The sequence below is a fragment of the Procambarus clarkii genome, chromosome 94, assembly GCF_040958095.1.
Source record: "Procambarus clarkii isolate CNS0578487 chromosome 94, FALCON_Pclarkii_2.0, whole genome shotgun sequence".
In the NCBI taxonomy this organism is placed as follows: domain Eukaryota; kingdom Metazoa; phylum Arthropoda; class Malacostraca; order Decapoda; family Cambaridae; genus Procambarus; species Procambarus clarkii.
In genome coordinates this window covers 11,847,092-11,859,824 of record NC_091243.1, presented here as the reverse complement: position 1 = coordinate 11,859,824, position 12,733 = coordinate 11,847,092, and the positions used below count along the sequence as shown (strand labels likewise).

The 12,733-nt window shown below is 34.9% G+C and overlaps 1 protein-coding gene across 5 annotated transcripts in view; it reads left to right on the top strand.

The window, feature by feature from the left end:
• The window catches only part of LOC123747389 (uncharacterized), a 28,694-nt gene extending 16,251 nt beyond the window's left edge, over positions 1 to 12,443 (top strand). For all 5 annotated transcript variants that reach the window (XM_045729572.2, XM_045729571.2, XM_045729570.2 and 2 more), the window contains exon 11: positions 28 to 12,443. In XM_045729572.2, coding sequence (XP_045585528.2) covers positions 28 to 2,266 — 2,239 coding nt within the window. In that variant the 3' untranslated portion in view covers positions 2,267 to 12,443. The remainder of the gene's footprint in view (positions 1 to 27) is intronic.
• The last annotated feature ends 290 nt before the right edge of the window (positions 12,444 to 12,733 follow it).

The window sequence follows — 12,733 nt, the reverse complement described above, 5'->3', positions numbered from 1 at the left end:
TTATAAAAATTAATAACACTTTTGCAGGTTTAAAACTCGAAATACATATAAGCGACATCTTAGAACACGACATGGGAAACTGTTAACTACCCAGGGGGCTATCATCATCCTTTCACAAGAAGAGGCAGACCGCATGAAGAAGACACAAGGACGTAAACCTCGAAAGCCTCGTCAGCCTCTCAAGATTATTAGTCCTGAAACTGCTGCTCAAATGGAGGAAGAACAGATATGGACTGATTTTGAGGAATGTGATCGTGAGGAAGAGGATGAAGATGAAGATGATGATGAAGAGGAGGAGGAAGAGGAGGAAGAAGGCTCACATACTGACGAGTCTCTTCAATCAGGTGATCATACAGATGTAGGAGGTTGTCAGCTGCTGTCAAGTACTCTAGTAAAAGCAGTAGGAGTCCAACAAATTGCCAATGGTAAAACAGGCTTGCATGTCAGGTCTAATAAATTAAGTACATCCAAGGATAATATTAGATCTAGCCATGTAGGAGGAGGAAATGACTGGGAGAATCCATTAGCTCTAGAAAAGAAAGCTGAAGATATATTTTTGGAGGAGAGGGTTGAGGAAGAGGTTATAACAGAGGAAGTTGCCATGGATGACTTGCGCACCTATGTCTTCCAGCCCCCTCCAGAGCATAACTCATTGCCCAAGGTAAATATAAGATCTTCTTGGAATACCATTAACATTGACCTTAAAAGTTTAGAAAAGGCCACAGAACCTGTTGTAGAAGGTAACAGTAAAAGAGGTGATTGTATGGAAGATGTGAAGGGCGATATTATTGGTCAAGTGGCAGAAGTAACAGCACAAATGGTTGATGGTTCCTCAGAGTTTGTGGGTGATCAGATTTCCCCAGAGGAAGTGATAACAATTTGTGCTGGAGTGGAAAGCATGAATGAGGAAGCAATAATGTCACCCGTGGCCAGGCATCATTCTGGGTCAGGTAAGAATGACTGGTTTACTGTCAAGAAACCCCAGAAGTGTTATGGAAGACCAGGATATAGCATGGTGGAATCTGGTGCCAGCATTAGCTCAGAGACCATGGCAATTACTCAAGGTGCCCATCCAGATACCAACATTAATTCTAATGATGGTCATGGGGTGTATGTTGTTGAGTATATTCAGGGCCGGGATGGACGGTTGGCCAAAGTTTATCATGCTAATGCTTCACTTGTAAATAGGAATAATCAACAGATATCTACTCAGACAGGCACCATTACTAATGCAAACACTTTAGCTGGCAGTTCTGTTAATAAAAACATGACCATGCCAGTGACTACTGTACCTAGCACTGCTGCTTGTAACTCGTTCACTTCCTCAGTGAACAGTTCTAAATTGGTTGTTCGAGCTGCAGCCAGAGATTGCATGAAGTTACAGACTGTAGGTAATATGTATAATACAGGAGCTTCTACTATTGCTCCATCCAGAACCATGAGTATTATTAATGGACCTTACTCTAATCATGACAAGGCACTCATAAACAAACAGGTTGTAAACAATGTTGTTCTTAACAATCATATTGTTAAGAATGGTAGTCTTGTAAGTATAAGTTCTGGAGACCTACAGCAAACTTCACTGGCCATGACTCCATCACCACCTGTTGTTGTTACTTCTGTGCCTTGTATAACAGACTCCAGAAGTGTCTCCATTAGTCAAGACAACCAACCTTGGTCCTCGCAGACCATAAACAGCAGCAGACGGTTGTCACCCATCTCTGTAACTAGTAGTAAGAAGGGGTTGAAGAAAGGTACTGTTACACATATTAAAAATCAGGTTACCTATCCAGCAGTTAAACATGAGATAGAACAGTCGGTTACAATTAAAAACAATTTATTATTAAAAAATGTTGAGATTATTGACCATTTGGATGTAGGTAATAGTGTGTTCTCGGTAGCGGGGATAATTGAAGAGGGTAAGAATGATCGGCATGGAGAACAAGATGTGTATATTAATATGCCAGTAGAACATCCTCAGAAAAGTTTAGAATGCTTAGTTCCTTCTAATTCCAAGGTTAAGGTAGAAGAGGTGAGGCCTCTTGAAGCTATCTCTGAATACCCAGACCAGCTACTTCACAAACATGAAAATCAAAATGATTACACTGCATCAGATGTCTTGCCACCAGCTGTATGTTCAGCAGCCACACAGGCACTTCACCTTCTACCTTCCAAGTCCTTAACCCAGCATGCATCCACTAACTATAATGCCAACACTGTCCAAACCATAACCTCATCTCATCTAGCACCTGTACTGCAAATTTAATCATGCTGGCCAAACCATTTCATTTTTTGTATAATAGGGTCACATTTGTTACCATATTTATGATAATCAGTATATTGTTGAAAACTGTTGGCTAAATCATATAAATTGGAAAGATCGTTCTCATGACTTGAGTCATACATGTAGAACACTTGGTTTCATTGACTTCAGGTACTTGTGACAAATTTGACTAGGCATTCAATCGGGATCATTCTAAACTAAGCACATACAAGTATATAATGAAGTATGAGAAAACTTGGCAATTATGATTTTACTTTTTTTAGCCTAATCAGTAATGATTACAGAGGGTTATTTGAAGTGGTACATCATTAGGAAGCCAGCTTAGATATAATTTATATAATTAACAATATTCCTAAAGATGGTTTTCACTTAATGATCATGTGTAAATTAATAAACTGGAGCTATCTAAATTTGGGAGACTTGCACATTTAAATTGTCCTTGTTCTGTGAAAAGAAATCCAAATTGCTGCCAAGGCTTCCATATTTAGACCTTCTTTTATAGATATATGACATAGTGCAGTCACGAGTACTGTAAAAATGCTAAATATATATTGTATGTGTGTATGCGTGTATGCACGTGTTGTGTGTGTGTGTGTGTGTGTATGTGTAAAAAGATTTGGTCTATGAGGAACTGAGGCCTTAAATAGAGATGACTAGCCTGACATGTGTAAATGCAGATTGGGTAGACTCTTGAAATCTGAATTTTGTCCCCATCAAACATTTAGTTCAAAGTAACTAGAATGGTGACATTATGGGAGAAAAGTTGAACTTTAAGCTGGGGGGGGGGTGTTCATGCAGCTGTTGTATAGTCTCTCTAATAGTTCTTAAGGGCACCTGAGGAGGTCATACCCAAAATTCAGTATTTGATGTGTACCATACAAATGTGATATACTGCGTTAATTTTACAACTGTTCGAGTTTTGCTCACTCAGTAGGGCAAATGTGAAGGGGTCTTAAGCGTGATGTAACGCTGTTGCTTATATTCTCCATATTGGAAAGTAATTTTGTACAGGGAGTGTTTATATATTTAATCACTGGTGAAATATGTATTTGTGAGGAATGTGACTCATAAATGGCATTTGGCATTATAAAATCATGTATTTCTAAATGCATTGTTTACTAATATAATAAACAAAATTCAAGGTTGAAAATTTTATTAATGTAAGACTGCCAAACACCTTTTCTCTCTTTGGGATAGTTCTATATCATGCATAATGTTTTATCATAATGGCTATATAGTTGGAGCATTTTTGGAACTGCTTAATATGAACTTCTGAGGAAAATTGCTACTATTGTGAAAGTTATTACCACGGTCTTCAAATTCTATCAATTCTCTGGACATTTCCTTCAAATTTTTTTGCATAGACTAAGAACATTTTTGTTGGTATGAATTGTCCCCCCTTCTAAGTAACTTTAATGTTGTGTGTGCACATAAAGTATACCTGTATATCTATATTTAGTAATGCATTGAAGATTGGTTGTGGTCAAGCAAATTTCCAGATTTGTTTATTTTCTGGCTTTTAGTGTTTACCAGCATGTTGGCCTTGTTTGGGTATAATGTTACATATCTTCTTAAGACGTGTAACATTAAACCCGTACAAGGTACGTGTGTGTGTGTGTATACACACACACACATTGTTTGAAATGTGTTATACAGTTTTAAGCACAAATCTTATTTAATGAGTATATAAAGAAATACTAGTATGTTAAAATGCATCCGTTATTTGATTAAAATTGCAAGGCGATTACATTGAGTTGGAAGCATGATAACGGTATCTGAATCACTAACAGATGGCAGTCATACCCTCCATAGACGTTTAACAAATCCATCCCAGCTATTTCATGAATAATAAAAAGTTTATATTGCTAATGCTATAAACACTGGATTTTCCGAGGCAATGTGGTCTGTGCTTGCGAGTACCCTAGTTGCCCACCCTATACAGAAATGCCTATGGTGGTTCAAAGCAGCCAGCCATCTGCATTCACAAAAATCGAGCAACTTGTTGTAGGCCAGGAATTTAAATAACTATTGTTCAACACCTTCGCGCTTTGGGCGAACGCGTGCCCACCCCAAGGTTGGTCGGGCATCCCAAGGGAGCGCGCGGTAATACTGAAAAGTGAAAATACTCTTTTCAGTTTTGTCACCTCAATTCTTGTCCTCGTTTTTTTCATTTTGGTATCAATGTGTTTGCAATAAAATTCCCTACAGGAATATATGCAGATATAAAGTCCAAAAGCCCGTCGTACCACCCGCAACAAACTGAAAGTGGTCGCACGTTCCCTGTGAGCGTGCAAAAGCAATAAAATGTGAATACTCTTTTCATTTTGGTCACCTCAGTTCTCGTCCTAGGTCTTTCATTTTGGTATCAATGTGTTCACAATAGAATTCCCTACAGGAGTATATGCATATAATGTCCAAAACCGTGACAAGCTCCACCCGCAGCCAAGCCAAAGGCAGATCATGTGTTACCCGTGAGTGTACACCCATTGGCCTACCCGCTACACACTCATATCCAGCTCTCAAATGCCTTCTGGGTCGTGCTGCCTCTGTGCTACATGGGCCATCACGGAAAATGGGAAGACATTGCGCCAATTTTAAAACCAGTCCCCCCAAAATCGAGTGAAAACCTGAATTTTAGCAAAAAATTTTATTTTTGACGCCATACTGCGTCATTCCTGCATATTCGTCTAATAAATTTTTGACGCCATACTGTGTCATCCCCGCACGAAAGTGTTAGAGTAATAACTTTAAAATTATCTATGAAGACAGGAAAACATGCTCAAATAACACTTGTAACACTGCCAATGTCTGTAGAATTTGCAAACAGATAAAATTCTTTGCTTCCTCAATGACCATTGCTTACAAAGTAAAACTTTACAAATGTTTTCTTTTTTACTTGATATTGTCTCGAGTTAACATGATTGGACTGTTAAAAATCATTACTGCATTATTTACTTTCCAATTCCGCGGATGTGCTTCTAAAATGTAATATTGGTAGGTTGAGAGGCTTCATTTGGATGTATGCACGTGTGTTTGCAGGTAGGGAGGATTAGCCTTAGTCTTTGCCCTGCTTCCCTTTCAGGCATCTGGTGCAGCCATTCCTTGAAATACACTATGACAATAATGTCTTTTTTGATGCTGTCATACAAGTTGGCATCTATTATCTCTAGCTTATTCCACTTGTTCGCTGTGCAACTGCTGAAGGAGTACTTGTATCTCTAGTGACTTTATTTTTCCAGTTTCCGCACATCAATTCATTTATTTCCTCTTGTTATGACATTCGATCCTTTCCTCCTATCTCTGTATCTTGTTTATGACCATGTCTCCTTGTTCATGTGCAAACAAGTTGGCTTTATGGGTTTTGCATTTCCAATAACATTCCCTGTTGTTGCTTGCTTCAGGACTGGCTTTATGTAAGGTATGGGTAGTATTTTGAATTATTAAATGTTCAGGATTGAGAAGGCTGTTCTTTTGGGTGCATCTTCTGCATACATTGTTTTTCTGGTGTAAGACTATCAGGTGATATCTCCTAGGTTTTTCCATTTCCTGATGTCATTATTTCTTGGCAGTCTTTACTGTTCCTCTGGTTTTTCTGTCTTTCCCACTCTAATTACTTTGTGTAAATAATTTATTATAATGACAGAACCTGCCAGAACGTAGTATGTATTGCAGAGTCACTTGCCTCCTCTCACATTTTCCTAATTAAAAAAAACGTTTTAATAATTTTCAATACAGTGCTTGTAAGGACAGCAAAGACAGGTCAATCAGATGATGTGACATATCTCTTGACATTTCACAACAAGTTGCATGAATGTTTTGATGGGTAATGTGGAATGGAGCTCAAAATATTTTATTTGAAATAAGTTTCACTTGGATTGGTCTTACAAGTACAGTAATGTGTTTAATACTAGGGCTTAGGCCTGAATCTTGCCATAATATTGGCAAGTCATGTTTTTATATTGTTTTAAATGGCAGTTTTTTATTCAGTTGTAAAGCTACTCTATCAGCCATGTAGAACAATGCTCCCTATTTTATACTGAAGAGAATGTAAGTTCATTTATGTACTTACAGTTGTAAGACACAAAAATCAACATGGAGAATGTTTATAATATGCTAGCTTAGCATTGAATTATTGTGTAATACTTGTACATGTGTGCATGTTGCTGTACTGGTCTCGGTCAGATAATTTGTTTGATTAAATGCGTAATAATAGAATTGCAACACTTTCAGCCAAGATATGATGTGACAATCAAGAATGTGATATTACAGAGCATCTTTGTTATATTGTTTTAGGATACTAATGTTTGACACTTAATGATATTTGTTAAAAAAGGGGGAAAAGAAATTTTCACTTTTCACTGTTGATGTACTCAGGAAAGTCTTTTGTAATTTAATATTTTCTTAAGATTGTTTCCAGACAAAACTGTAATGCTTTTCCAAAAGTAATTTTACGTAGGTTGCATGTGAATACATTGATAAAAATAGTTATGTATTGTGTAGGTAAAGCTGTTAGTGAGGTATTTAGGAATGTTCAGATGTAAAAAAAAATATTAAAACCGAAGTAATTATTATCAAAAGAATGTCGGTGAAGAAGTGGTAATTAAAAATTATCCGGAAAATGTTAAAGAAGTTTGGATAATTAACTCTTAAACTGCTAAATTAAATTGTCCCTTACTCAGGTAAGGGACAATTTAAACAATTTACCTGAGAAAAGGGACAATATCCCTTTTCTCAGTTAAATTGTCCTTTAAGGGGGTTATAATTCAAGAAATCAGATCTTATTGGTTTTTAAGAATTCCAAAACAGATCTCAATTTTACTCATTACTATGATTGCTACATTTCTATATGTGCTTAGAAGAATACAATGTATTTAACTACAGAAAGTGTTAGCAGCCTAGGGGTTAAATGTTGAAGCTGAAAGTACAAAAGTTAGATGCTTATAATATGCTTGACAAAAAGTAACTTTCTTTGATGTATATATTTTGTAGAGATATACTGTATTATGTTGACTAATGCAGCATTAAATTTTTTGATAATTGTATTAGAAATCAGAAGAATATAGATGCAAGAAGGAATAAAGTAATTTTTTCTAAACTTAGAGATGAATATTAAAACAAAATTGAATGTTAGATGTACTGATATGGATATAAAATTGAGATAAGAAAACTACAAGTACAGTGAGTGTACTTGCTTGGTTAATCATGGACAAGTGACATGGGCACCGTTACTACTGCTGTACTACTGGTTGACCCAAGTACACGTAGTTGTTAATATAATATGATGGAGCCATAAGAGGGCTTATCCTTTATAATAACTGTCATTGTGCCGATGGCATTTATCTTGTGGAGGCTTCTCCATGTCTGAAAGTGATGCCATTATTGGAGCCGTGTAGTACCTGAGTTGCCAGTAGCATTGTATATAATTGCTGCGGGTAAACATTTATTAACCGTTGAATGTTTGTTATGTTATGCAGGCCTTTGCTGGGTCACAATGCATGAAAACAAATAATTGATGTTATAAATTGAACAGAAATATAATGTTTAAAGAAATGTATTTCTCTGATGCATTCTTCTATTTATTGCCAGGCATTTTAGTGCGGTGTGGTTGTAGAGTTAGTGGTGTGTAAATAGTGCTATCAAAATGTAAGTGCCTTATCACATCCCTCTTCCCTTCCATTAAAGTATACCATTATGTGCACAAGTACGCAATACAAGTGCCTTGACTCAGTTTATGCTTAGTGGAGGTTTACTTTAATTTTAGCATGTAATAAAATACAAGAAACTAATGGAATATATATATTTTTATCCAGTACTGTATAAAAAATCTTGTCAATGTGGTTATTGGTGATGGAATGTGCATAAACTCTCAATATAACATTTTATGCCAGTAACATAAATTAAGTCAAATATTTCTACATGTGTGCTTCATTTTCCTTTAAATAGGTGGTTAAAGTGCAGTTATGTTTATACTGTATATAAATCTTGGGAAATCTGCACATCTTGTAATTATTCCATATATAATGTAATATTCAGATCAGTGAAGCTTCATATATTGAGGCAATGCAGCTGTGCTTGTGGGGCAACTGAAAAGCTCTGCAATCTCAACCAATTGTTAATACTGTATATTACAAACAAAATTTTATTTAATTTGTATTTTAAATAATATTTGTCTTCTCTTTTAATGTATAAAAAATTATTTTTATGATGTGCAAACGTAGGATTAGTGGGAGATGAATGTTATGATCAGTGTGGTGTATAGCAAGACGGTAGAAAAATGTATACACAGTACATTATCGAGAAATATTAAGTAAAATATTTGATGTAAGGAGTCACTATGGGAAGGTGAATGCAAAAGGGGTATATTGGGAAAGAACCAAAACACATAGAAAATGTGTGATTTTAACTGTCAAAAAGGGAATAGGGAAGATACTGCCTTTTCTGTGAAAATATCGGGCTTTTAAAAAGGAAGGGATGCATGGAAAGTTATGCCAAGTGATTTTACAAAGGAAAGATGAAATATAAGTTGTTCAAAGATTAAGGAAAATGATTGTGCCTAAAAAGAAAAATGAGGAATTTGGGAGAAAGTTAAGTGAAGATACTGTAAAAAAAAATATGCAGCATAATCCTTTGAGCATAACTACAAAATTCTATGGTTGGTTTTCATTTTGAGTTGTAGGCATTTTCATTTGCCATTCATCAAGACTGGAAAAATATAGTTTAGAAGCTGTTTTTCACCATTTTCATGATGAAACAATAGCATGATGGTTAAATCTTTGTACAGTCAAATTTGTTCATGTGACAAGTTGAAATCAATATTTTTGTTCAGTAATATTTGCCCATTGAGCGTGGTAATTAATCAGCTCTTCTCAAAGGTAAGTACAGTTTTATCGCCTTAAATTATATTCCAATGTTTTACCTTCCAATGCAGTATACTGTATTTAAAATACTGTACATTGTTTATCTTTTTGTTGTCTTTGTCCAATATGTTCTATCAGTTTAGGCCATAACAAAAGCATTTTGATGTGTTAATTTTAGGGCCACTCTGCACTAACCTTGAATTCCTTAATGCCTATGGTTTGTACCATATATTCTGCTTCCGACTGAGTTGGCAGGTCACCAATAGCTATTCCTGCCATATATAAACCACTGATAAGCAGTCACATCTAACTGCTTGGATTTTGATGGCCTTGAGATTTCCTTGTCGCTGCTCTTACCTCCACAATTTCCTTCCGTAGCTTTTTCATGTGTGTGGCAATGCAATAATCCTCTGCCAGCAGTTTGTCTGCCCCGCTACTGTCTAATTTCTCCAATAAATTTACCTTATCCAGGGTAAGGAAGTTTCTTGTGGCCTTACCTTGCTAACGACATGATTTCAACTTGTCAGTGGTGATACTGCAAATGAAGATGCTTGAGCAACGAAAAGTCAGACTGCATGCGTGCACTGGGAATACTCGTGGGTAGTATGTGTGTGCATGAAAAGTAGGTCTATGGATGCTACAGAAAATTCACAAGAACAAGCTTTTTGGCACAATTTACATGTAGTACAAGCACAATGAAACATTTGTTAAAGGTAAAAAAAAAAAATTAAATATTTAGTATTAAAAAGAAACAAAAATACTGGAAAATAATTTCATATCGTACTTCACCACGCCTTTTGTCACTATTGGACTTTATTTTTTGTAATACAACAAATCTGTTTTGACGAGGCATTTGCTTGGTCCCTAATGTAGTGATCGACTATATGGAAGTTGGCTTTAAGCGAGTGCACTGATTGTTGCTTTCTTTGAAGTAATGTTATTCATAACATCTATTTTTAAATAGATCAAATAGAATATGTATTGCATACTGCCTATTGCATACCAACCCACACTTATCAAAACAAATGATCAAACTAAGGTTTGTATGGAAGCTGTACCTTTGGGATTAAACAGATGGTTCTGTGTGGGGGTTTATATAATTTGAACTCAGTTTTGAAAGATGTTTGAAGTTCCAGATAGTTAACTTTTTTAGGTGGTCTAAAAACCATCTGAGCTGCAGTTGCTTGAAAAGTTTTGAGGTTTATATTGACAATACAAATTCTTATGTGCTTTGATATTACTCATATTTATAGTTTTTTAAATTTAAAATTCATTTTAATAAAATCAATACAATATACAGTATTTAGAATTATATACATTAATAAGTAAAATTTAGTGTATGCAATTCATTATTCAATTGCATCATAATTCATCAACTTGTATAACTCATATTTACAAATGTCAAAGATATTGTACACTAAAGCAATTATCAGGAAGGTAAGGGAAATATTAGCAGAAAGTGCCAAGCCATTATGACTAGTATTGTACATTAGTATGCTATCAGTATAATGTGTTAGTTCAAACAAGTATTGTCATTGATGTTTGATCATGTCAACAGTTTACGCTCAACACCTGAAATGTAGAAATTGTAATCAAAGTCAGGGTAACCATATTTAAAAATAAATGTTTTTTAAAACTTTTTAAAGATTAAAACTGTATTCCTTTAGGTTCGCAGGTTGTATTGAGGATAGAAGGATGGGCTAATTTTGTTCATAAATAAATGTTATTAAAAAATACACGTATTTTGAAGAGGTATTGTTGATCTTCCTTGTGTACTGTAAAGTATTTCCAAGTACTTACAATAACAGATAGGCAGTGTGTTAGCACTCTGCCCACTAATCCATGATACCATCAGTTAAAAATATTCAACGGTGGTTTAAAAGTTTTACACGGTAAGCAGAGTACTGTAACTTAAAACGTGCCGAAATTAAAATTGTTATTGGTGTTTTGTATTTTAATATTTAGGGAGAAGGTACTTTTAAAAAAAGGCAAAATATTGCTATTAAAAATTGGGTAGTAAAGATCCATCCATGACACTTAGATGAATCTATATCTTTTAGTTGATGATATGCCAATAGTAGTTTATGAAGTTTAAAAGAGTGACTAAGGAGAAGACTGAACAAATCCACAAGGGCCGTGATGAGGATTCGAACCTGCATCCGAGAGCATCCCAGACACTTTACATTTGTGAAGAGATAATTCAAATCTCACACTGATGCATCACCAGGTGATATATATATCACTCTAACAACAGTTCCAGTACTTGGCCTCTGCTTAAATTTCTTACAACAAGTAGATAATAAAAAGGAAAATAGAGACTTGAGCAATGAAGTGTGCCCAAAGTGCTGTGTATATTAGTGGCTTTATGTATTGTACATGTCTTGCCTATGAATTCTCCACTATTCATGTATCATATAGATGGATAAATAAGTAAAATATTATTATTAGTAGTAAGGTCACCAAAAGTAGCATAAACAATACAGTTAGTAAACATTCAGGTACTTAAGTTTGTTTGTCATTTTCGGTGCCAAAGAATTGTACTTATTTTTTGTTCAATTTATACATAGCTGTCAGCACTTTGTGCTATCAATAGCAGTTCTTGGTTCATTTCCCTGTGTTAACTACCTGGATAAAATAAGCTATTTTTGACTTTTGACATCATTACTGTAATGAGTACATATAGTGTACATCACTTCATATGTAAACAAATAGATATTGTGTGTACAAGCCTTAACAAATTCAGTACTCTAAACCTATTTATAAGAATGAGATGTATAGTGGTGAAGCTTCATAGGTAAAAATTCACTCTGTATTTGCATTTGATAAGACATTAATGGAATAGTTACATAGATTTTTCTATATGTATACACATTTAAGAATGCATTGTAAAATGGCGTGGTGATTAGTATAATTAATTGGCAAAACTCAATATGATTCACATTTCTGTAAAATCTTGGTATAGTGAGCATATTTCACTGTGTGCAGAGTATCTTGAAGTTAATTAAAAGAAATAGAAATGGATAAAGTTTACCCAAGCTAACTGCTAGTAAGTTCAGGTGGCATACTGTGCTTCCCACAGCCGTTATGTTGAACTTTTCATTATAGTCTCAAGTACAGTGTTAATTACAAATATACTAGATTGTTTTTCTTATTTCATTGAGCTACTGATTACTTAAACTATTTAAAAGGATGTAGATTAATTAAGGTTAGTAGCTAAACCTGTCATATAGCAATAATAGATACTAAATGTGCTATCATATTTAAACTTATATTTTATACTTTAATAAAATTTAAATAAAATATATTTGGCAGTTATTTTTCCCTTCAAGATACAATTACTATACGTTAGTTTACAGCTAAAATTGATTTTTTTTTAATGAAAATAGATCTTCCTTACAGGAATGGCTGTTGTGTGGCAAGGTGGGTATTTGCAAAATGTATTCCAGGCAATTGATGGTGGTTTCTACTGGAGCAGATTGCAGTCTTTGAATTTCCATTCGAGCCGCTACATAGTCTTCTCGGCTTGTTGCTTTTTTTTTTTATAATTACTGTAGTGTACTTCCCTTTGAGCCATTCAAGGGGCCACTTTGTG